This window comes from Sarcophilus harrisii, chromosome 1 (genome assembly GCF_902635505.1).
Source record: "Sarcophilus harrisii chromosome 1, mSarHar1.11, whole genome shotgun sequence".
Taxonomy (NCBI): domain Eukaryota; kingdom Metazoa; phylum Chordata; class Mammalia; order Dasyuromorphia; family Dasyuridae; genus Sarcophilus; species Sarcophilus harrisii.
This window is the reverse complement of record NC_045426.1, coordinates 80,409,137-80,434,363: the sequence shown is the minus strand read 5'-3', so window position 1 is coordinate 80,434,363 and position 25,227 is coordinate 80,409,137. Positions and strand designations below refer to the sequence as shown.

The following is a 25,227-nucleotide window of genomic DNA, read 5'->3' as shown; positions in this document are numbered from 1 at the left end:
TGTTGATTAACAGATGTCTTCTTAGAATAGCTTTACTAATAGTGGCCCCAGCCTTTTAAGTGAGCTTTAGGAAATGGCCAGTGAAGGCTTCCCTCCTCCTGTCCACCTTGTAACATTTCATGATCAAACAGTCAAAAGATGTGACAGGTCTTGAAGACCCAGTATTCACTCCCAATTCAATTCCTGAGGTCTGAGAAGGGCAGTGACTTCTGGTACAGGAAATGTGCACTTCTTTAGGCTTATTTCTCTCTATACTAGCTGAAATGGCCAGTGGCTGGATGAAACAGGATTGAAAAGCTTCTTCACTTTGTTTTATAGCTGGACTCCTTGGAGAAAAGAGTTACAGAGATCCTGTACGTAAGTAAAGCACTGAATAACAAGACTCTTTGAGTGAATGAAAAAACAAACATTGATTAAGCACCTTCTGTATGCCAGGCTCTGTGCTGGCCACTGTGGAGACAAACCCAAAAGTCACCCTTGCCCTCTAGGAGGGCACATAAAGGCTATATAGAGCTCCTCAAAGAGCTTCATCCTAATAGATGAAGAGAATACATGTGGGGTAGGCTCCAGGGAAAGGAGTTTAGTGAGAAAGGATGGTGAGTGGCCATGGTCGGTCATTACTTTGTTCAGAAGCAATGTAGTCTTGATCATTGTTCCTAAAGCAAGAGCTATAAGGGGGAGGGGACCGATGTTGTGCTCTGGGGGGGGGGGGGGGGGGGGGGCGGGGGGAGGGGGGGGGGGGGGGGGGGGGGGGGGGGGGGGGGGGGGGGGGGGGGGGGGGGGGGGGGGGGGGGGTGCCAGGTTAGATGGCAGGATGTCGCGGTAGATGGGGTGACAGTTGATCTGGGGTTGCCTGGTTGTGTTAGGTCGTCTCAGGCCGTCTCAGTCCCAGGGCAGATTTCTCAATGCCAGTGGGTTAAATGGGCAGATGGGGAGGTATGTTCTCTCGAGTCTGGTGGAGAGAGAGATGGTCACAAGCTAGAGGAATCCTGGTTTTCCCGTCCTAACTGTGGAAGGTCAAAGAACCTTGGTAGGGCTCAGACCTGGGTACCTGACATAGCTCTTTAGCTGCAGGATTGGGCCCCAAGATTTATCCTCTGCTCCTCTGGGCTCTGCTCAGTCAGGGATGCATGAGCCAGCAATAAGGCTTGTGAGAGAGAGGAGCTTAGGGTGCCCCCAGCACTCTAATGTGGGAGGTTTAGTCAGAATCTATTGAGCCTTTTGTACTGAGGTCAGCGTGAGAGGAAGGAAGGTTGGCTCCAAAGGGGGCTCAGTAGGAAGGGCACTTGAGCGGCAGCTCAGTGGCGCAGTGGATAGAGCAGCAGCCCTGAAGTCAGGAAGACCTGACTTCAAATCTGGCCTCAGACACTTAATATTGCCTAGCTGTGTGACCCTGGGCAAGTCACTTAACCCCAATTGCCTCAGCAAAAAAAAAAAAAAGAAAGAAAAAGAAAGGGCACTTGAGAGCAGGCTAGGTTGGGGAGGTAGAGAAGATGACGAGTTCCATTTTGGGCATGTTAATCTTGAGGTGCCTGTGGGACATCTGGGCACGGACGCAGTAGGCAATGGGCAGTATGGAGTTCTGGAGAGGGAGAAGGGCTAGACGTTAGCTCTTGGAAGTCATCTATGTGAGGATCATGGACTCATGTAGTTGATGAGATCAGAGAAAGATAGTAGGAGGCGAAGAGAAGGTGCAGGACAGAACTTGGACCATTGAAAGATAGTCGAATGGGACAAAGAAAACGAGGATCAGGCCGGGTCCCAAGGAAGTTTCAAGAGGAAGGGACAGTCAGATGTTCTGGGCGTAGGGAATTCTGCAGGTAGATACCAAAACATGAAAGTAAAGCGTATTTTTAAGTGTTTTGTCTGTTTTGTGGAGAGAGTAAATGATGGAAAGACGGGACTGGAAAAATGAGAGAGCATGAGATTTTAGTCTTTATAGTGAAAAATGGCTAGGGCTGCCTCTGTTCAGACAGTGAGAAGGTCTTTGCCAGTCTTTTGGTCCCGGTCCACCCTGACTGTCTTGCGTTCTCTCTCCCTGTAGCGGGAGCCCCTGCAGTGATGGACTTCAATGAGCCCCTTGTGTTAGCCACCATCCAGGTGTACGCCACTATCACCTCTCAGCTCCTGCCCACTCCAGCCAAGAGCCACTACACTTTTAACCTGAGGGACCTCTCCAAAGTCTTCCAGGGCATGCTTATGGCTGAGCCTGCCAAAATTCAGGTGAGCACTCCTGTGCTGAAGCATCAGAGTGACCCCATAGTTTTAATTCCCCCAGAACCATGCTGGCAGGAATTCTAGAAGAAAAAAAAAGATGGAAAAGAATTAGAAGACAGTTAATCTTTGAAGTAAAAATTTAAATAAGGTCACTTTAGGGACCATGTAGTGTAGCATAGTGGGGAGCTTGGTAGGCTTGGGTTTGAGTCTCAACTCTGCCACTGATTTGCTATAACCATGAGTAAGTATCTTGTGGTATTTGTGTCCCAATTTCTTTATAAAGTCAGGAGGTTATGCTATTTTCTCATTGTCAACTGACACTCTAGGAAGATGATGGAAAAAAAAGGTCTTTTCTCAGTCATGCTGGGTTCTTCCTCCCCAGAAGTCTGTCCAGGTGGAGATGACCCTGAGTTTTCAAAGCCTCTCTTAGCAAGTAGATCATAAACCTTGGAAGGTCAGATTCAGCTCCAGCAGTGGACTCAGTACCCACTCAAGAAGGAACAAGCATAGCTAAGTGCAGAAGGACATCACTACAAGGGTGGATGTGGGCCACAGCAGCCAGGATGCAGGCTTCCATGGGGGTGTGGCATCTGTGACTTGGTGTTTAAAGTTGATAACTTATTTCTGTCGAATTGATTTCCTTTCTAATCCTTTGTATTTTATTTTATATCTCTAAAAACATGATCTGAGTAGGGGTCCATATGTTTCACCAGACTGCTCAAAAAGTGAAGACCTCTGTAGAGAGTTGTAATCTGTATTGGTGGGGAGAATAACCGCATGGGCAAAATCCTGAATCTTTTGAAATATTGAAACTGTTTAATCCATGAGTATTTATTTAGCTCTGTGGCACCTGGCTAAGGAGACAACAGGTAACTGTAATAGTGGATAAAACAACACAACTCACAACATGTCACCCTTATGTTGTCATTCCCACTGATGGCTGATTTGCAATGAGACACTGGAGATGACAGAAAAGATAATTCGTGACAAAGTTAAAGAAGGAGTTGATGTTTGAATTTGTTGACATATGCATTTTTCCTTATGCTGAATTTTAGCTTCAAGGTCAAAAGATACAATGTCTCTGTAGCTGCTCTTCAGCTTTAGGGGTTTACTTGGTAGGAAACAGTGGCCACCAGGGACAGCCCTCCCGGCTTAGTCCATTTCATTCTGTGACACATCAAAAGTCTGAGAGATACCATTTCTGGGTAATTAATCATTTTTAAAAATTTTGCTGTTGGATAATTAATAAAAAGGGTCAGTGGCATTCTTGAATGCCAAAGATCCCTCATGGAACCAGCTCAGTGCTTATATGCTCTTGAAAGGGTGGGCGTTCCTGAGCATGACAATCAACTCTGACTGGTTAACAATGAATAAGAATGAATATTGTGATGAGAGATGGATCCAGTCAAACCCCGAGCTGGGGACCCTGACTCTCACTTCCAGACCATCCCCAGCCTCTGACAATCTAGACAAAGTATCTATCCCACTTGGGTGGGGATGTGAATGACTGAGGAGAAAGTTAATCCAATCTCATTATCTTCCAATCTCATTATTAGCAATGTTCTTTAAATGCTGGCTTTGATTCAATAGAGAATGAGGAGATGCCAAGGGGAAAACCCGAGATCTCCCCAATAATCTGTTATATTTAATAATCATTTCTCTCAGTCCCCCAAGACAGGATTGACTTAGAAACTGATCTGTGGCAAGAAAATAATTATTGGGCCAAAGAAGGCACAGAGCTAGGATGGTCATTTCTCCAGAGGCCGAGGGCTGGCTGGTCTCCTAATTCTCTCCCTGGGCAGGCCAAATGTCTTGGACATCCTCCCAGTGCTCTTTGGGCATCCTACCTGGTGCTCAGAGAGGATGGAAGAGGGAGGCCTCCTGCCCCTCTGCTGCTCCCCGCTTCTCCAGCCTCTGAGTCACACACATTGCTCAGATTCTCTGGTTCGCCACACATCGGGGCTCTTCCTCCAGGATTCGTGCTGCAGAGGTTTGAATAACCTGAGAGACCTGTCTGCCTTGGAGCTCCATGACACTGTCCCAGCTTTTCTCCGGCAGTGGTCACCCCTGCCTGGCATCTGACCTGGGTCTTCCACTCTCTATTATGGGTTCCAGGAGAGCAGGAACAAGAATTAGACATATCTGCCCCACCTGAGCATCTGATAGAAAATCCTGGAAAAGTTAGGCTCCTGGATTTTTTGCTGAACTGAAGCAAGAGTAAGATTTCCAACAGAATTGGACCCACTTGGCCCTACGTTGACTACCCCTGAATCCATAAGAAAATTCTGATTCAGATCCTCCATCAAAAAAACATTTGTTGAGCACCTGCTGTATGCAGAGTCCTGTATCAGGCTGGGTTATAGAGTACAAGGAGGAGACATGCCCTGTGCTCTCAAGGGGCTGATGGTATAATTGAGGAATAAGGCACAAACACTTGAAAAGAGACGGTCTGTGATGAGGAGCAGCTGAATGTTTTGGGCATTGTGTTCTAGGAGATGAGAGGAGTTCAAGGGTCACAGAATGGGTTAGGAGCCTTTCTGGGGAAGGAGAGACACACAAAGCAGAGAGGGGAATGAGCTTGGTGAGTGTCAGGGAGCAGGTCGGGGGAGAGGACGATGTGGGGAGCCGTCACTAGAGCCTTGGCAGGGGAGGCAGAGAAGCCAGATGGGGGCCAAACCCCACAGACCAGAGCACCTCAGGAATACTGGAGAGAGGGAGCAACTTGGACCCTCCAGACCCAGCTTCTGACTTACTGGCTGGGTGACCTGAAGAGTCTCTTTATCCCCTTTGGATCCTAATGTCTTTTTTTACTATCTCCTCCTTGGGGTCATGGGGGAATCAATGGGGGAATGGGGGAATGATGCTTTGAGTGTCATAGAAATGTGAGCCCATGTTATTATATTACATCTTGCTTTACTATGGCCTTTGGTTTTTGTCTGGCCCCAGCACGAGCTGCCTGATGATCTCCAGCCAGTTGCGAGGGGAGGGGGAGAGTATCCTCCCATTGAGCTTCCTCCTGTTTGCTTCCTCAGAACAAGGTCCAATTGCTGAGGCTGTGGTACCATGAGAGCTGCCGGGTGTTCCGCGACCGTCTGGTTAACGATGAGGATCGGATCTGGTTTGACAAACTCATGGAAAGCAAGATGTTGCAATGGGATACCTCCTTCTCCGAGGTCTGCCCCTACCAGCCCATCTTGTACGGAGACTTCATGCTGCCGGGGGCCGACACTAGGATTTATGAACTGATCGTCGACCAGGAGAAGGTAAGTGGAGGGCCCTGAGTGCTCTGACTTGGGTCTGGCTTTCCTTCCCGGGTCTGACCAATCCTTCCCTTTCCCCGGTCCACCGGACGTCCCACCTAATTCTGTTTTATTTGTGTGGAAAGGACGAAGCCACCCTCCTCTCCTTCCCTCCCCACAGTCAGCCATAGAACCCCTTGTCAGAGAGAGAGAGAGGAGCTCCCTGGCCAGGGAGGGATTCAGCTAGATGGCCTCAGAAACCCCTTCCAGCAAGGGATTGTGGAATTTTATAATGCCATGTATTCCTGCCCTCTTTGAGAGCCAGGGTGAGACCTCCAGGAGCAGGGAGGCGCCTAGAGCCTCTGAGCAAGAGAATCCAGAGCAGGTGAGGGAGAAGGGCAAAAGGAAAGGACAGAGAAGTCGTGAAGGGCAGAGCCAGAATTCCTATCAAGGCCAAAGCCAGTGCAGTGGCCTGACACTGTCCTATCTCTAGCCAAAATCACCATCTTCCTTACTAGGATGACAGTCACTGTCACAGTGTCTTTTTTTCCCACTTTCCCCCCTCCTAATTCCCCAAAGCAGAATAAATTAAGTACAGATATATTTATACATATATGCATATTATATATATATATGCATATAATATATATATTATATATGTTTACCCTCATCACAGACCGTTTATTTTCAAGTGTTTGTGCTCTCGAGGGGCTCATGTCTCCATATATATATAAATTTAGATAGTGTGTTTATACACACATTTATAAAAATACACATTATATATACATACACACACACACACACACACATATATATACATATATATCTAAAACAGTATTAACATGGTTTCTCTCTCTTGATTGAATCTTTTGCGGCTTTGACTCTGCCTGAGATCAATGATTATTATCCCCTACTTTTTAAAAAATTAATTCCTCTCAATCACTGTTACTGTACTTATGTAGATTTCATTTCCTATCCCTGCTAATTCTTTTACTTTACTTCTACCCTGCCTAGCTTGCTTTACTGTTACTTAAAACTTTCCCTTCCTTCCCCTGCCTCCACTACCCCAAGCATCTCTTTTATCCTCATCCCTCACCCTTTCCCTCCCTCTTTATTGTATTCCCATTATTCTACACTACTTATCTCACTCGATTAATTAATCCCTTCAGCACTCTGCCTCATCATATTCTCTCCCCCTCTTACTCCTTTATAGATTTTGAAAGGTTTTATATCCTTCTGGATACATATTGTTCCCTCTTTAATCTATTCCCAATGTAAGTAGGATTTTAAAACTACCAGCCCTCCTCCCCCAATTCCTCCATGTTTTCAATTCTTGCTATTGCACCTCATTTGTTTAATGTTAATTATGGTTTTTACCTTTTCCTTTATGATTCTTTTACTTTTTAGAATCATACTCAACTCTATCCCAATCTTTCTTTTGAAATACTCAATTACTAATAATAGTCTTGGTTTACATTTCCATGTATAAAACATAAACAACTTTGTTCTTATTAATTCCCTTGAAATTAGTCTTTGATGTTGACTCTTATAAGTCAAATTTTCTATTAAGTTCAGGTTTGTCACAAAATCCTGAATATCTGAAAATTTTTGGAATATCCATTTTTTGTAAAGTAGTATATTTATTTTTGCTAGATATAATATTTTTGACTGCCATCCTAGTTGTTTAGATGTTTGATATATAATATTCTAGACCTTCAGTCTTTTATTGAAGCCACTTTAATAGGTCTTGTAGGATTCAGATTCTGCCTCTAGTGTATTTGAGTTATTTTTGTTGATGTTATTTGTAAAATTTTCTCTTTGATCTGGGGGTTTTGAAATTTAGCAGTAATGTTCCTGTAGGTTTTCCTTATCTCTTTCAGCTGGTGATTGGTGGATTTTTTCTATTTATAATTTCCCCTCTCATTCTAACACTTCAGTGCAATTTAATTATTTTTTTTATTATAGTACCAAATTGGTTTTTTGGTCATAGCTTTCAGGCATTAAAGCAAATTTATTATTTTCTATTTCCTTAGAATGATAATTTATCATTATTTTAAATATTTAAACATTTGAATTTATTATTATTCTCTGGAAGGTCCAAAATACTCTCACTCATCCTACTTTTAATCCCTGAATCCATGTCTCTCTGAACCTTGGAGTTTTCTAAGTGGTAGCCCAGGAAACTTAGGTTCTAGTTCTGATTTTGACAGAATTCAATATTGTGACCTTGTTGGTCAGGAGCTCCTGTGAGCTTGGGCAGAGTGACCGAGAGACTCCCACCCCCCTCCCGCCTCCCTCAAGGTTCCAAAAGGCTGATTTGTGACTTCTCTCTCGTTCCCACTTTGGCCCCAGATGCAGCGTGTGATTGAGGAGTACATGGAGGAATACAACCAGATCAACATGGCCAAGATGAAGCTGGTGCTCTTCATGGATGCCATGAGCCACATCTGCCGCATCAGCCGCATCCTGCGCCAGTCGCTGGGGAACGCACTTCTCCTGGGGGTGGGAGGCAGTGGCAGAAACTCCCTCACTCGGCTTGCCTCTCACATGTACGAGACCACCTGGGCAGAGCGGGGGAGGAGCTGTGGGTATCAGAGAGGGCCATTTTCTAGTTGGATGGCCTTGGGCGAATGCCTCTTCCCCCAGTTTACCCTGATTGATAAAATGATGTTCTGCTAATATTTTCCAGCAATGATAGCAGGAAAAGGCTTTGTAAACTGTGAAACACTCTGTCACTTTGAGTTGCTATTATTATCATTATTATTATCTTTAACTCTCTAGCTGCAGCCTCTACTCCCTTCTTTCCCAGCTCAAGAGAAAAGGGTGGGGGAGAGAGCCTAGCTGGAGATCCTCCTTAGTGCTTGCCTCCAGCAGCCCTGCTCTTACTACCACCCCCTGGCTCACGGGAAGGAAAGGTTGGCCTTTCCTTCCAGAGGCAGTGGTGGCCATAATAGTGGTTCTGTTCAGCTGTAAAGAAACAAGGCAGGCAAGGGCCGCTCTCCCAGATGAGGTCCAGACTGCCTCTCTAGCTCAAGTTCTATAACTCGGGGTACTGTAGAATTCAAGAACTCACTGCTGCTTTACTAGACATTTGCAATTTATCATTTTACTAATATATTCTAGATTTTGTCAGGAATTTGACTGGCTTTGCAGACAGTATGATTTTAGAAATTATGATGTCAACTCTTATCAACTTCTGTGGCAATTCAACTTTTTTCCATTATCCAATTTTCCATATTTGTCAAGGATCAATGACCATAACTCAACAAGTGCATATAATTCTTTAAGTATTCTTACCTTTTCCTATTGAAGTTCCTCCCTTCTTTCAACGAAAGAATTAGTTAGGCAAAAATGGGTATGGAGAGCCTATTCCAGGTATGTGGGACAGAGTGAACAGGAATAGTATGAAGACATGAAGAAGAATAGTAGGAGACATGACATGAGATATGACAGGATTTTATCCATGATTTGATAGTAAATGAATCTTGAAAGTTTTTGAATGGATAATTGACATGATCAGAGTTATGCATAACTCTGCTAAAGCTCTTTTATCTTTCCTGACCATTTGTGGAAACTAGGGTGATGAGAGGGACTCCCTGGGCTCCTTGGCAGGGGCCCAACCCAGGGGAGAATCCCAGCCAGTCTCATGTTTCACCCAGCTCACTCTTCTCAGGGCTGACTACGAATGCTTCCAGATTGAGCTGTCCAAGAACTATGGGATGTCTGAGTGGCGTGAGGATGTCAAGAAGATCCTGCTGAAAGCTGGGCTGCATAAGCTCTCTGTCACCTTCTTGTTTTCCGACACACAGGTGCCATAATAAGACAGGACAGGTTAAGAAGTAGACCTCAGTGCTCAGGATAGGAAAGGGTGGAACCCAGAAAGAGGGACTGAGGGCCGAGCCCCAAGCCTGGATTTTGGGGTATTCCACCTATCTCCTTCCCAGAGGCCAGCCCTTCTCTGGTAACATGGATACTGAAATGAGAAGACATCCTCTGAGTCTGCCATTTTTCAGAGATGGAAACTGAGGTGTCAAGATGTCAAGTATCTTTTTCCATAGACTCCTGATTAACCAGTGGCAGAATTAGGACTTAATTCAGTCTTCAGACTCCCTCATGGATGAATGAACTTTTCAAAGATGAATAGGACCCAGAAAGAAGGGTCAAAGGTTTGCTCTAATCTGATTCCTGCTTGCTCCCTCCATTAAGGGGGCTCACCCTTTCCTTAGATCTTTGTGTCTTCTCCAGAACACACAGATAGTCTGAGATGAATGATTTGGTCAGCTGTATCCTCTCCAGAGGGCTGGGCCCGAAGAACCTGGACTTTTTTCTCTCCCCCACTTAGATTAAAAACGAATCCTTCTTGGAGGACATCAACAACGTCCTGAACTCTGGGGACATTCCCAACCTGTACTCCCCTGATGAGCAGGACCAGATCCTCACCAGCATGCGGCCCCTCATTCAGGAGCTGGGGCTGCAGCCCACCAAAGCCAACCTGATGGCCGCCTACACGGGCTTTGTGCGGAGCAACATTCATATGGTGCTGTGCATGAGGTAGGGCCTGTCTTCCTGCCCCTCGCCTCCTCCCTGCATTTCCCAGGATCGCAGGAGAGTGCCATGACGACCCCTCTGCTCCACCTTGTCCCATTTCTGCATCCCTGGGAGAGTTTTTCCACACTGGACACATGGGCTCTTAGTTAGGGCACAAAGCCACTTTTACAGCTTCTAATATGTTTGTAGCCTCTTATTTCTCACAAAACATGTTTACTGAAGTTTACTTACACATTGCCAGAGCCTTGTGCTCAGGGCTTGGGGGATACAGAGATCAATAAGCCATGGTTCCTCCCTTCAAGGAGCTCCCAGTCTTGTATTAAGGGGATCAGACAAGTATTTATTCACACAAAAAAATAAGGAAGAATGTGATAGCCATGAGTGGAACAAAATCATCAAGTTCAAAGGAGGAAGAAATCTTTTCTGACTATTGGATCAGAGAAGACTTTTATGAAACAGATGGCACCTGAAATGAGCATTGAAACATGGGCATATTGTGGCTTGGTAGAAGTGGCAGATTATCCAGTCAGCAGCAATAGTGAAGGGCAGAAATACAGCGTGTGTCCAGAACTGGAGAAGGACCAACTCTGGTAGACTGGAGGATTTCAAATGTCAGACCCCGAAGCTTAGTTTTAATTTGCTAAGAAGTGGCCATTTAAGGTTTTTGAGCAGGGAGGATGATGTATGTAAGCTTTATTATCTGAGCTGGGCCTTTGGTGACCTACCCCACTGTAGGATGGATTTGAAGAAGGAGGCTGGGGCACTGGAATCAAGCTAGTTTCTAAAGGGGCTATGAGAGTAATCTGGGTCCAAAGTAGGGAGAGTCAGAGCTCTGCAGAAGACTGAAGGGATGGAAAGAAGGGGGTGCAGCTGAGAGAACTAGAAGTGACAGAGGTGGGGCTTGGGGACAGGAAGGGAAGAATCAAAGAACAGCACTCAGGACACTTTAAAAGTTTCGAGTCAGAATGACTGAATGTACTGATGCCATGAAGAGAAACAGGAAAGCCGAGAGGCAGAGCTGGTTTTGTGAGGAAGATAGTAAGTCTTGTACATGATTGACCTCAGAAGCCACTAGGACAGAGGTAGAGATGGGTTGGGAGCCTGGGAGAGAAGTGGGTCTAGTTGGAAATCATCTACACAGAGGTGATAGTTGACTATAGAGACCCCAGGAAGAGCAGTTTCACTCAGAAGGCAGGAAAAGAGGGGGCACAGAATGGAGTCTGGGAGTTAACAAGTGAATAGGTTGTGGATACAGTAACTAATTGTTTTTTTTTTTTGGGGGGGGGGAGGGAAACTTGACCAAAAAAGAGGAAAAAGAACAATTGCTTAAGCATTGGTAGGGCCAAGGGAAGGATTTTTTTGTGTTTGTTTTGTTTGTAGTACTGAGAAACATAAACATGAAAGAGAGAGGAGCCAGTGGAGAAGGGAATCAATGATGGAGCACATTCTGAAGGAATTAGAAGGAACTTTACACATTAAACTTTACTTCATCACAACCTTATTCCACCTCTCCTTCATTCTTACTGAGTCCAATTTTTGCAATATTCAGGACTAGGAATGCTGGGAGCCCATTCTATCTTATTATGGGCTTCATTTTTTGTTTATAGTTTGTAGGGGTTTGAGCCTAGGTTGGTTACCATAGCTCTAAGCTGACTTCTAAGCACTGATTACTCCCCAGCCCTATTGGAGAGGTCTTTCGAGCCCGCCTGAGACAGTTTCCCTCACTGGTCAACTGCTGCACCATTGACTGGTTCAACGAGTGGCCTTATGAAGCCCTGGAGTCTGTGGCTTCCAGATTTCTGAAGGAGATCCCTGACCTGGACACCACAAAGAAGGCATTGGATGGCCTGGTAAGTTGCCTTCTCCTGTCTCTGTCTTGGATTTTATTCACACAAGGAGGTGGTCCTTCCTGGTCCTTCCTTCTCTGATGTCAACCCAGAGAAGCCCCCGGCAAGGGGGATTCCTGACCAGATTCAAGCTGTCCTTGCTTTGGGAAAGAGAAACTGTGTCAAGAAGAGGTAGTGATCTTGTTAAAATTGAGATTTTTTTTTCTTCTAAGGTCAAGCAACTTTCTTATAAAGCGAAGGCGGAACAATGCAGGGGAATAAGGAGACCTGGGTTCTAGTTGTGCCCTATATTTGGCTTGTTCTATGACCTTAGACAAGTCTTTCCCTTCTGTGTAGTGGAGAAGGGGAATTTGGATCAGATTATCTTTAAAACCAAAGTCCCTTCTAGCTCAGATATTCCCTGTTTCCACAGACCTGATCCTACCCTACCCTATGTAAGGGGATGTAAAGGACTGTGAGCTAGTGCATATGCAGGGACTGTTTCTTGATAAGCCCACCAGCTAGAAAGCATCAGGGCCACACCTTCCCTATAGTATACACAGCTCACCCTCTACCTGTAGGAACCGCTTCTTGGTCCCCTCACCTCCTGGGGAGGGTCATCATGGTCTGGCAGACTTTTCTGATCCCCGTAGATCAGCGTGTGTGTCAGCATCCACCAGTCTGTGGCCAAGAAGTGCATCGACTACCTGGCAGAATTGGCCCGTCACAACTATGTCACTCCCAAGAGCTACCTGGAGCTGCTGAACATCTTCTCTACTCTGATTGGGCAAAAGAAACAGGAGCTAAAGACAGCTAAACAGAGGATGAAGAGTGGCTTAGATAAGGTGGGTCCTTTGGAAAAGAGATTCAGGGGGTCCCTTTATGCCCTTAGGCCCAGCATTAGCCAGCCCTCACACAGGCCATTGGCCATCACTGCAGGATGTATCAGCATGGGCAGTTTTCTGAGTAGTGTGCCTAAAATTCTGGTCACCAACTTGGGCTTGGCTTCCCATTCTAAAAAATATATATATGTATATATAAACCACTGGGAAAACTGGAAAGCAGTCTAGCAAAAACTGGGTATATACCAACATCTCATACCATATATCAAGACAAACTCCAAATGGATATATGATTCAAACACAAAATGACGATATCATAAATATATTAAAGGAGCATGGAAAAAATTATCTGTCAGATCTATGGGTAGAGAAAGATATAGAGAAGTCTGTAGGAAATAAAATGGGCAATTTTAATTATATAAAATTTTAAAGTTTGTGCCCAAGCAAAGCCAATTAAACTAAAATTAGAAGAGAAGCAATAAACTGGCAAAAAAAATTTTGAAGCAAGTTTCACTGATTTAAAGTTATTTCTAAGATATATGGAAAACTGGTTTAAATTTATAAAAAAAAATAGCTCTCTCCCAATTGATATATGCATTTAAAGAAATTTTTCAGAAGAGGATTCTAAACTATCAAAAGCTATGTGAAAAATGCTCCAAATCACTAATAGAGAAATGCAAATTTATTTTTTTGAGTTAATTCTGATGAGAATAATGTTTAAACATTGCCATCTTTCCTCCAACAATTTTCCCCTCTATTGCAAAACCTCTTTACTTTCATGGTTTTTTTATGTAAAATAATTTTCTTCATTCTTCTTCTCCTTTCCCCTTCCTCCCAGTACATCTCACTCACTCTTCAGTTTTTTTTTTAAACCATCTTATAATTATCAGTTCACACCCATGCCCTCTATGTATATTTCTTCTAACTGCCTTAATAATCAAGTTTTGGAGAAGGGAATAATTTATAATCAAATAAGAAATGGAGAATATTATGAAAGACAAAATGGATAATTTTGATTACACTAAATTAAAAAGGTTTTGCACAAACAAAACCAATGGAACCAAAATTAGAAGGGAAGCAGAAAGCTGGGAAACAATCTTTACCTTCAGTGTTTCTGATAAAAGCATCATTTCTAAAATATATAGAGAATTGAGTTAAATTTATAAGAATACAAGTCATTCCCCAATTGATAAATGTCCAGAGAATAAGAATAGACAATTTTCAGATGAAGAAATTAAAGCCATCTATAGTCATATTAAAAAAATGCTTTCAATCAATATTGATTAGAGAAATGCAAATTAAAACAACTCTGAGGTAGCACCTCATATCTATCAGATTGACTAAGAGGACAGGAAAGGATAATAATAAATGTTGGAGGGGATGTGGGAAAACTGGGGCACTAATACATTGTTGGTGGAGTTGTGAACTGATCCAACCATTCTGGAGAGCCATTTGGCACAATGCCCAAAGGGCTATAAAACCATACCCACTACTGAGTCTGTATTCCAAAGAGATCATAAAAGAGGGAAAAGGACTCACATGTGCAAAAATGTATGTGGCAGCCCTTTTTGTAGTGGCAAAGAATTGGAGAATGAGTGGATGCCTATCAGTTGGGAAATGGCTGACTCAGTTATGGTATATGAAACTAATGGAATATTATTGTTCTATATGAAATGATGAATAGGTTGATTTCAGAAAAGCCTGGAAAGACTTACAAAAACTGATGTTGAGTGAAGTGAACAGAACTGAAAAAACATCGTACATGACAATCTTACTGATTGTGTGATGATCAACTATAATAGACTTAACTCTTCTCAGCAATTCAAGGCAATTCCAATAAACTTTGGATGGAAAATACCATCCACATCCAGAAAGAAAACTATGGAGATTGAATGCTGATCAAAATTATTTTCACCTTTTTTAAAATTGTTTTTTCTTTCTCATGGTTTTTTCATTTTGTTCTGATTATTCTCTCCCAATATGACATATAAAAATATGTACAAAATGAATGTACATGTATAACCTAAAAATATTAAAAGGAGAAAAAAATCAAATTTTCTATTCAGCTTTGATCTTTTCATCACGAATGCTTCTAATCTAATTAAATGACCATTTCTCTCTTCCCTCTCCTCACTACCTCCTCCTGCATAGAGGAGTATACTCAGTTTTGCTGGTTAGCTTATTCTTGGTAGCAATTCTACTTCCTTTGCTTTCTTGAATATCATTCTAAGACTTCCACTTCTTTAACATGGAAGCTGCTACATTTTGTGTGATCCTGACTATAGCTGCATGTTTAAATTGTTTCTAATTGCTTGCAATATTTTCTTTCTTTTTTTAAATTATAGTTTTTTATTTACAAGTTATATGCATGGGTAATTTTACAGTATTGACAATTACCGAACCTTTTGTTCCGATTTTTCCCCTCCTTCCCCCCACCCCTCGCCTAGATGGCAGGATGACCAATACATGTTAAATATGTTAAAGTATAAATTAAATACAATATAAGTATACATGTCCTAACAGTTATTTTGCTGTACAAAAAGAATCGGACTTGAAATAGTGTACTATTGGCCTGTGAAGGAAATCAAAAATGCAGGCGGACAAAAATAGAGGGATTGGTAATTCTATGTAGTGGTTCATAGTCATCTCCCAGAATTCTTTCGCTGGGCGTAGCTGGTTCAGTTCATTACTGCTCCATTGGAAATGATTTGGTTGATCTCATTGCTGAGGATGGCTACTTCCATCAGAATTGATCATCATATAGTATTGTTGTCGAAATGTATAATGATCTCCTGGTCCTGCTCATTTCACTCAGCATCAGTTCATTTAAGTCTCTCCAGGCCTTTTTGAAATCATCCTGCTGGTCGTTTCTTACAGAACAATAATATTCCATAATATTCATATACCACAATTTATTCAGCCATTCTCCAAATGATGAGCATCCACTCAGTTTCCACTTCCTAGCCACTACAAAAAGGGCTGCCACAAACATTCGTGCACATACAGGTCCCTTTCCCTTCTTTAAGATCTCTTTGGGATATAAGCCCAGTAATAGCACTTCTGGATCAAAGGGTATGCACAGTTTGATAACTTTTTGAGCATGGTTCCAAATTGCTCTCCAGAATGGCTGGATGTGTTCACAATTCCACCAACAATGTATTAAGTGTCCCTGTTTTCCCACATCCCCTCCAACATTTCGCATTATCTTTCCTTGTCATACTAACCAATCTGATAGGTGTGTAGTGGTGTCTCAGAGTTGTCTTAATTTGCTTGCAATACTTTCTCCTTGACCTGGGAGATATGGAATTTGGGTATATTTCTGCTAGTTTTCATTTGGAGATCTCTTTCAGGAGATGATCAGTGAATGATTTCAATTTTTATTTGGGCTTCTGATTCTAGGATATCAGGACAGTTTTCAGTATGATGTTTAGATTCTTTTTTGATCATGGCTCAAGTAGTCTAATAATTTTTTTATGTTTTGTTTTGTTTTGCTGAGGCAATTGGGGTTAAGTACAGCTAGGGAGTGTTAAGTGTCTGAGGTCACATTTGAACTCGGGTCCTCCTGAATTCAGGGCTGGTGCTCTATCCTCTGCACCACCTAGCTGCCCCTAGTCTAATAATTCTTAAATTATTTCTCCTGGATGCATTTTTTAGGTCAGTTGTTTTTCTAATGTGATATTTTACATTTTCTTCAGCTTTCCAATTCTTTTCACTTCATTTTATTATTTCTTACTGTCTCATGGAGTTGTTAGCTTCCATTCTACCTGCCCAGTTTTTAAGAAATTAATCTCTTCAATGAATTTTTAGTTCCTTTTCCATTTGAGCTATTCTGCTTTTTAAGGAGTTCTTCAATGGATTTTTGGGCCTCTTTTATCATTAAAGGTGTTATTTTCTTCAACATTTTTTGGCTCTTTTTTTTTTAACCAATCTGTTGTTTCTTTTCATAATATTCTTGCATCACATCATCACATCCCAATTTTTCCTCTACTTAATTGATTCTTAAAATCCTTTTTGAACTCTTTCAGGAATTCTTGTTGAGCTTGTGTCAAATTTACGTTTTCCCCTCATGGAATCTTTGCTTGTGGCTGTTTTGGATTATCACCTTGCTCTTTCTGTCACCATAATAGATTTTTGTGATCAGGTTTTTGTTTGTTTGTTTTTTGCTCATTTTTGCTATCCTATTTCTTGACTTTTAACTTTATATTTAAAGTGGACTCTGCTCCTGGGGGAGAGGGAGCACTGTCCCAAGGTTCAGGTTTTTCTTGTTGCCCTTTTCTAAGCTAGTTCTGGGGGTCTGTAAGTTTTCAGTGCTGCCAAAGTGGTGTAATATAAGTAGAAATATGGTCGCTGCTCTTCTAGTATATACTCTGCTCTTTACCCAGGAAGGGGCCTTATTCCCTGGTAGCCACAAGTACTAGTGTTTCTCTTGGACTTGGAACTGAGACCAAAGCCCCTGCTCCCTTGTAAGTAAGCACACGTCCTGTTCTCCACCATGGAACTGTGACCAAGTCTTCCGTTAATCTGGAGTCACAAGTGCCCTTGGAACTGAGGATGGGCAGGGCAGCAGTATCTGCAAGTCCCTTCTGAGCTAAGTCATTGTCTGACCCATCACCATCCGTGGGCTGAGAGCTTCCAAAGCTGCTGCTGCAGTGCCCCCCAAGGCCAGCCACCCTCTGGTTTAAGCATCTCTCCTGCTGACTTCCTAAGTGATCTTGGACAGGAAATTGTCTCACCCCAACCTTTTCTTGGCTCTGCTACTCTGGAACTGGACTTGAAGCATTAAAGTGGTTTGGAGGATAACACTGGGAGAGTGGAGAGGAGTTCTTGCTTCTCCTCCGCCTGGCTCCACCTTCCCTGTTTTCTATCCCAGAGTTTTCTGAAGAAAGAATTTCATAAACCCTAAAGCACTCTGTATTTGGGAGCACTTTGGTCAGCATAGAGTTAGTAGCTGTAGCCATACGAATGAATGAGATTGCCATGGAGAGAGCGTAGAGAGAAAAGAGAGGTACAAAGACGGATTCTTGGAAAACGCCTCCAAGTATCTTCCTTGGAGCCAGAAAAACATGGCTGTGATCTGATGATGGATTCGTTCCTTAACCTCTCAGGATCCCAGGACACTCACTAAGATTATAAGTTTCAGAGAAGGGACAAGCTTGCATTGAGAGGAGTCTCTCCTACACCAAGGCAGATCGGAAATTCTTCTGCCTCTTAGTTTCAGAAAGTTGCCTGGAACACTTTCAGGTTAAGGAGCTGGCCAAGAATTATGAAGCCAAAATTTCAGGAGGACTTGAATCCAGTCCTGACTCTGGCCAGTGTGCCTCCATACCACACCTTCTCCTAACTGGTGGTGGACAGACGCTCTCCAGCTATTGCCTAAGTCATGAGTAGGATGGCAAAATTTGTAGTTTAAATTCTGAGTTTATATTAGATTTCCATTAGAATATAAATTCCTTGAGAATTGAGACTGTTCCTTTTCTTTTTTTACTAGCATTTAGCACAGTTTAATAAATGTTTGTCAATTGATATATTATATTCCCCAGTAGAATATAAGGGCTTCAAAGAAAGCAACTATGTCCTTGAAGCCCCAGAATCACAAAATACCTTGATTATAGTTAAATTTTAATAAATCTTTCTTGGAAATCTATTAAATTGCAACAAAAAATTGAATTGAATTTTAAAAAAGGAAGCCTATTCAATTACAGGATTCCCCCCTATAAAAACTGAATAGTTTCCTAAAGTATATGTTATTTCTGTTTTTAATTTACATTATTTCTAATTGCCATTATTTTTTTTATTTTTTTGCTTAGTCAATTGGGGTTAAATGATTTGCCCAAGGTCACACACCTAGGAAGTGTTAAGTGTCTGAGGCCAGATTTGAATTCAGGTCCTCCTGACTTCTGGACTAGTTGTCTATCCACTGCATCATTTAGCTGCCCCCTAATTTAAAAAAAATATTATTTAGCATAAAAAAATTGAGTTCCAAATTCTCTTCTTCCTTTTAGACCCTCCCCCATTGAGAAGGCAAGCATTATATAATTATATATGTGAAATCATGCAAAATATATTTCCATATTATATTGCAAAAAAAGGCAAGAAAAATAAAGTAAAAAGATAATGTTGCAGTTAGTTTTTCAGTTATTTCTCTGGAGATATGTTTTCATCATGTGTTCTCTGGATATGTCTTACCATGTTATATTGATCAGAAAAGTTGTTTCTCACAATTGAGCATAACTACAATTTTGCTATTAATTGTACAAGTTCTGGTTCTGCTTACTTCACTTTGCAGCAGTTCATACAAGTCTTCCAGGCCCTCATCATTTCTTTTGGTTGCTAATACTTTCTAGTTACTATTCTTTATAAAAATAAATGTCATAAAATTTGGAGCAATATTGTAATTATCTGGTTATATATAATTAAGCCCCTTTCTCCATGATCTTGACCCAGTCTGAAGAACCGAGATCCTCCCACCAAAAACAAAATCCATGCCTAAAAATGAGCAGAGAGCTTTCATAGACCTGAGGAGTAGTTCTAAGGTCTTTTAATCATCCTCCCTCCTCCACCTGTATCCTTACTTTCCTGAGTCCTGACCCACCTCAGGTTAGGGGACATCTGAGCCCTCTCTCTACATTTTAGTTTGGTCGGATACTTGTGGTAAAGTTATATTTCCTTTCATTTCCCTAATTTCCAGAGACCTCGAAGGAATTATACCCTTCAGATATGGCCCTGAAGCTGTAGCTGAGAGTACCATTCCCCAGTGTGCCAGCAGTTTGGGATGGAAATGTTAGTTTCAGCATGGTTGTCCGTGGTAGAAGCAGCCAAGACTTGAGGCAGTTAGGGGAGCCTTCGGTAGCAAGCAGGCTCACCCTCAGGCCACCCTGTGGGGGCCCTCAAGCCCCCAGGGCTTTTCCCTCCTTTACCCCAGATAGCCGGGCCAAGCCCTGGCCCATTGCTCCATCTCTACCTGAACACACAGCTCCCTTGGTCTAACTCAGAGGTTTCCTTCCTCGAGCAGCTGCTCCGGACTGCAGAAGACGTGGCCAAGATGCAGGACGAGCTGGAAATCATGCGCCCGTTGCTAGAGGAAGCTGCCAAAGACACTATGGTCACTATGGACCAGATCAAGGTAGGGAACAGACCCCCTCCCGTGGTTTGGTGATCCCTAGGGCCCTGACACGGTCCCTGACGGGCTGCCTTCTGCTCCCCAGGCGGATACGGCCGTGGCCGAGGAGACCCGGAATTCTGTGCAGGAAGAGGAGACGAAAGCCAATGAGAAGGCCAAGCGGGCGCAGGCCATCGCAGACGACGCCCAGAAGGACCTGGACGAGGCTCTCCCGGCCCTGGACGCTGCCCTGGCCAGCCTGAGGAACCTTAACAAGAGCGACGTGACTGAGGTGAGAAGAGAACTGGCTTCCCCTTGGAGGCTGAGGGAGCGGCTGCTGGCCCAGGAACAAAAGCCAGGGCTGGAGTTCTTGGGGATGAGACGGGAAGAAGGGGCTCAGCTCCAGAGGTCTCCTTGATGGGAGAGACTCCTGAGCTCAGGGAGAAGGTCTTTCCTTCCCCTGCCCTGCATGACACCCATTCCTCAGGGCCCTGGGGGAGTGGGAGAACTGCCGGTGGGCTCCTGGCTGCCTCGTTGAGTGGTAGGTAAAGCCCCGGCCTAGGGGTCCCCACAGGGTCCAATGAAGCTGGCCTCGGGAGAGCCACAACATTTCCCCACAATCTTGTGGGCTTCTGGTCAAGACCCTGGCAGAGGGTGGGGGACCCCAGGACAGAGGGACAGAACATAATCTTGTTGCCTTGTACAATGTTCTCCTGGTCTTGCTTCACTCAGCATCAGGTCATGTAAGTCTCCCCAGACGTTTCTGAAATGCTCCTGCTGAACATTTCTTAAAGAACAATAATATTCCATAATATTCATATACCACAATTTATTCAGCCATTCTCCAACTGATGGGCACCTACTTCCTTGTCACTACTAATAGGATTGTTACAAACATTTTTGCACATACAGGTCCCTTTTCCTTCTTTATGATCTCTTTGGGATATAAGTCCAGTAGAGACACTGCTGGGTCAAAGGATATGCACAGTTTGATAGCTTTTTGGGCACAGTTCCAAATTGTTCTCCAGAATGGTTAAATCAGTTCACAACTGCACCAACAGTGTATCAGTGTCCCAGTTTTCCTACATCCCTTCCTACATTAATCATCTTTTCCTTCATCTTAGCCAATCTGAGAGGTGTGAGGTGGTATCTCAAAGTTGTTTTAATTTGCATTTCTTTAATCAATAGTGATTTAGAGCATTTTTTCATATGACTAGAAATAGCTTTAATTTCTTTGTCTGAAAATTTGTTCATATCCTTTGACCATTTTTTCAATTGGAGAATGACTTATATTCTTTTTTTTTTTTTTAAATTTAATAGCCTTTTATTTACAGGATATATACATGGGTAACTTTACAGCATTAACAAATTGGAACAATTGTTCCAATTTTTCACCTCTTACCCCCCCCCCATCCCTTCCCCTAGATGGCAGGATGACCAGTAGATGTTAAATATATTAAAATATAAATTAGATACACAATAAGTATACCTGACCAAAACGTTATTTTGCTGTAGAAAAAGAATCAGACTCTGAAATATTGTACAATTAGCTTGTGAAGGAAATCAAAAATGCAGGTGTGCATAAATATAGGGATTGGGAATTCAATGTAATGGTTTTTAGAATGACTTATATTCTTATAAATTTGAGTCAATTCTCTCTATATTTTAGAGATGAAGGCCTGGCACTTAAGAGTCATGGGGGTGTGAGAGAGCTCAGCTTATAGATGGGCTTGCAGGGACCTCCTAGTGACCAGAGCTGGCCTTTTTGGTGTAGCTAAGGATAAAAACAGGAGTGAACCCCAGTGGCCATCTTATTCAGTCCCTTCCTATTCCCATAGAGAAATGCCCAGAGAAGAAAGTCCCTAGCAAGTCATTTGCAGAAATGAGACATGGCTTCTTACTCCCCAGGACAGGGCTCTTTTTCACTCCATCTTGGTGCTCTTTTAGGCTTCATTTGTGAATAGATTCCTCCTTCAGACATGGATCATCAATAGGGAGGACTTGACCTGGCAGGTATTGCAGTGGGCTCAGGGGACAGCCCACTCATTCCATGCTTGGGAAAATGGCAAAAGTGCCCAAGAGTTCAAGAAAGGCTACAGCTCTGAGACAGTCATCCTTTTTTCTTTCCTCCAACCACTCAGTAGGACAGCTGTTAATCTCTCTTAAATTCAGGTTCAGTTTGTATCATGACCTTGTTCTGTACATAGGGCTGAGCGCAGTACTGCTAAGAAGCCAGGTGGGTACTCCTTGTCCTGTAATGGATATAAGACTACTACTTAATGAACTTGATAGAATATAACGAGTTCTATATGAATTTAATGGAATATTATGGTTCTGTTAAGACATGACAAAAGGGAGGATTTCAGAGAAAGCTGAGAAGACTTGTATGAAATAAAGAAAAGTGAAGTGAGAAGAACCAGAAAAAGAATTTCTACAATAACAAAAATATAATAGACAACAGGAAAACTGATCAATGAAATTACCCACCTTGATATCAGAGGACTCATGAGTACAGAACAGTACCCATCTCTGACAGAGAAGTGATACAGATAGAGATGCAGAATGAGCTAAATTTTGGACATGGCCAATATGGAATTTGTTTTGTTCAAATATGCATATTTGTTACAAGGATTTGGGTTTTCTTTTCTTTTTTTAATTTCAAAAATCTTTTAAAAGGGGGAGGAGGGAAAGAGAATAAATGCTTCTTAATTAAAAAATAAAATTTCAAGGAATAAAATAACATTAATTACATATTTTTGTTATATACAATAATTATATATCACATTAATATGATATTGATAAAATATTTATTAATAATATACAAAAATGACATTTAATGGAATATAATAAGGAAGAAAGGATATAATAAGGATTATTTTGTTATATACAATAATTATATATACATCACATATTGATATGATATTGATAAAATAAGCTATTAATAATATACAAAAATGAAATTTACTAGAATATAATAAGGAAGATAAGGATGTCTTATCTTCACTTGCTTTCTCTTTTGCCTTTGTTTCCCCTCCTATTGCAGGTTCGTGCAATGCAGCGTCCACCACCAGGTGTGAAATTGGTCATAGAAGCTGTCTGCATCATGAAGGGGATTAAGCCCAAAAAGGTACCTGGGGAAAAGCCAGGCACAAAGGTGGATGACTACTGGGAGCCTGGCAAGGGACTGCTTCAGGACCCGGGCAAGTTCCTCGATGGCCTCTTCAAGTTTGACAAGGTCAGCCAACATTCTACTCTACCTGCAGCTATTGAGAAAATAAGTCTCTCCACAGAGTCTTTAGAGTCGTGATTGCCTTGTGATAGAGGGCAACCACATGCTTTCTCTCTGACTTTACGAAAACTGGCTCTTAAAAGAAAGGCATTCCAATGTAAGAAATATTTATTAAGCACCTTTTAGGTACAGGGTACTGGGAATGCTGAGAAAAATAAAATATAAAAAGAATGAAGGAAGAAAGGAAGAAAAAAAGGAAAAGGAAATATGCTTCAATCTGCACTCTGCATCTGTCAGTTTCATTGTGAGTTCTTTGGAGTTGTGGCTGGTCACTGTGTTGATGTTAGAAGTCTTCCAAAGTTCATTGTCCAATATTGTGTTATTATATAAATTGTTCTCCTACTTATATTCATTTTATTTCATATCAGCTCATACAAATCTTCCCAGGCTTTTCTGAAGCCATCCTCTTCATTTCTCACAGTGCAATAGTATTGTGATGGTTCAGCCATTCCCCAATTGGTGGCATGAAGGGGAGCTACATAAAATAAAATTGAAGAATTAGATAGGCGCTGTAGTGTGTTATTTTCATGGCAGCAGAGAGTCGTTAGCAGTTGGGCCTGAATGAATGGAGAGAGGGGAACAGATAGGAGAGATGTGATGGAGGCAGGGTCAACAAGACTTTGGTAACTGAGGGGCTCTGGGTGCTGAGAGAGAAGGAAAAGTTAAGGATTGGTGGAGTGACTGGAGATATAATAGTGCTCTTAACAGAAGGAGGGAATTTGGGGAAGGAAATCTGAGTCTTCTTTTAAATTTGATTTTGAGATACTTATAAAACATCTAAGTAGTGATTTATGCCAAGGGAATATAGGAATAGAATTCAGGGGGGAACTGTGACTAGATATATGCCTTTGAGAAATATCTGCAGAGAGATGATTGAACTCTCATGGAAGCTGGTAGAACCATGAAGGGAAGGTATAGACAAGCAAAAGATGAAAAAGACTGAGGAAAACAAAGGTTCAATCTTATTAATGGGTGAAAGATTGAACTTTTGTTTTCATATTAATTAATACATGTCAATTGCCTGACAAAGCAGTACCAGGCCCCCTCCTCAACTTAGGGCTACACCGTGAATACAGGGGTCTGAATATAGACATTTATGCATTAAAAAGAAATTAAGCCAATTGATTAAAAGAAAAAAATACAAAATATCCTAATCCAAAAGGATTAGGATAGCAAGTGGTTAATCGTGGGAATTAGGTAACATACTTTTGTTTTCCTCAGTCTTTTTCATCTTTTGCTTGTCTATACCTTCCCTTTATGGTTCTACCAGCTTCCATGAGGGTTCAATCAACTCTCTGCAGATATTTCTCAAATGCATATATCTAGTCACAATTTCCCCCTGAATTCTATTCCTATATTCCCTCAGCATAAATCACTACTTAGATGTTTTATAAGTATTTCAAAATCAAATTGATCAATCAATTACTGTTTGCATGTCTCTTTAATTATTTAGACACTTGTGTGAATGGGGCACCACTTTTTCTGAATTCAGGGAAATACAACTGTTTGCTCTCCTCCTCTCAACTTTGAGAAAGTTCCTAAGCTTTCATCTAATTAGAAATATGATTTCCTAATGTGGATACAATGGATACTGTGGAGTCCCAGAGTTCTGAGCCACTGGCACCTTATTAAAGGGTCCATGCCCCCCCACTAATGAAGTGGACCTCAGATCTTCCTCATGCCTTCCCCTTTTCTCACAGCACCTTAGTTTTGTGTTTGATTCCCAGACAACATAAAAGAAGCAAACTAAAAATATAGTCTCTCGTTGGTTGACAAAGGGACTGATGTGTAGACCTTGACAGACTTATCTTGACCTTTCAGCAGCAGGCCCATAACTTGGACTGATAAATATCTCAATACATCTACATGGGCTGATGGACAGGCCAGCAGCCAAGGTCACTCACTGTCCAAATGCTCATAGAGATTTCCCCATGTTGGACAATAGAGGGATAATGCGGATGGAGGGGTAACAAAACCAGCTGGGGGACTTTCCATGGAATGAACTCACCTCTGCTCTGTTGGTCACTACACAAGGAAAAACAAGGCAAAAAAATAATCCTATGATTAAGTGAGTGAACTTAAAACCTACAGTTCACAGCTCTAGGGCAAACATACAGAACTTATAATCACTCTTCCTGTGGAATCAAATCAAACTTATAAATACTGA

At 42.2% G+C, this 25,227-nt stretch overlaps 1 protein-coding gene across 1 annotated transcript in view; it reads left to right on the top strand.

Annotated features, from left to right (window-relative positions):
• The window catches only part of DNAH1 (dynein axonemal heavy chain 1), a 138,494-nt gene that overhangs the window by 91,483 nt on the left and 21,784 nt on the right, over positions 1-25,227 (top strand). The window contains exons 46-56 of the mRNA XM_031958068.1: positions 319-357; positions 2,045-2,223; positions 5,250-5,480; positions 7,809-8,005; positions 9,130-9,265; positions 9,799-10,007; positions 11,683-11,854; positions 12,484-12,675; positions 19,685-19,795; positions 19,878-20,063; positions 22,815-23,006. Coding sequence (XP_031813928.1) covers positions 319-357; positions 2,045-2,223; positions 5,250-5,480; positions 7,809-8,005; positions 9,130-9,265; positions 9,799-10,007; positions 11,683-11,854; positions 12,484-12,675; positions 19,685-19,795; positions 19,878-20,063; positions 22,815-23,006 — 1,844 coding nt within the window. The remainder of the gene's footprint in view (positions 1-318; positions 358-2,044; positions 2,224-5,249; positions 5,481-7,808; positions 8,006-9,129; positions 9,266-9,798; positions 10,008-11,682; positions 11,855-12,483; positions 12,676-19,684; positions 19,796-19,877; positions 20,064-22,814; positions 23,007-25,227) is intronic.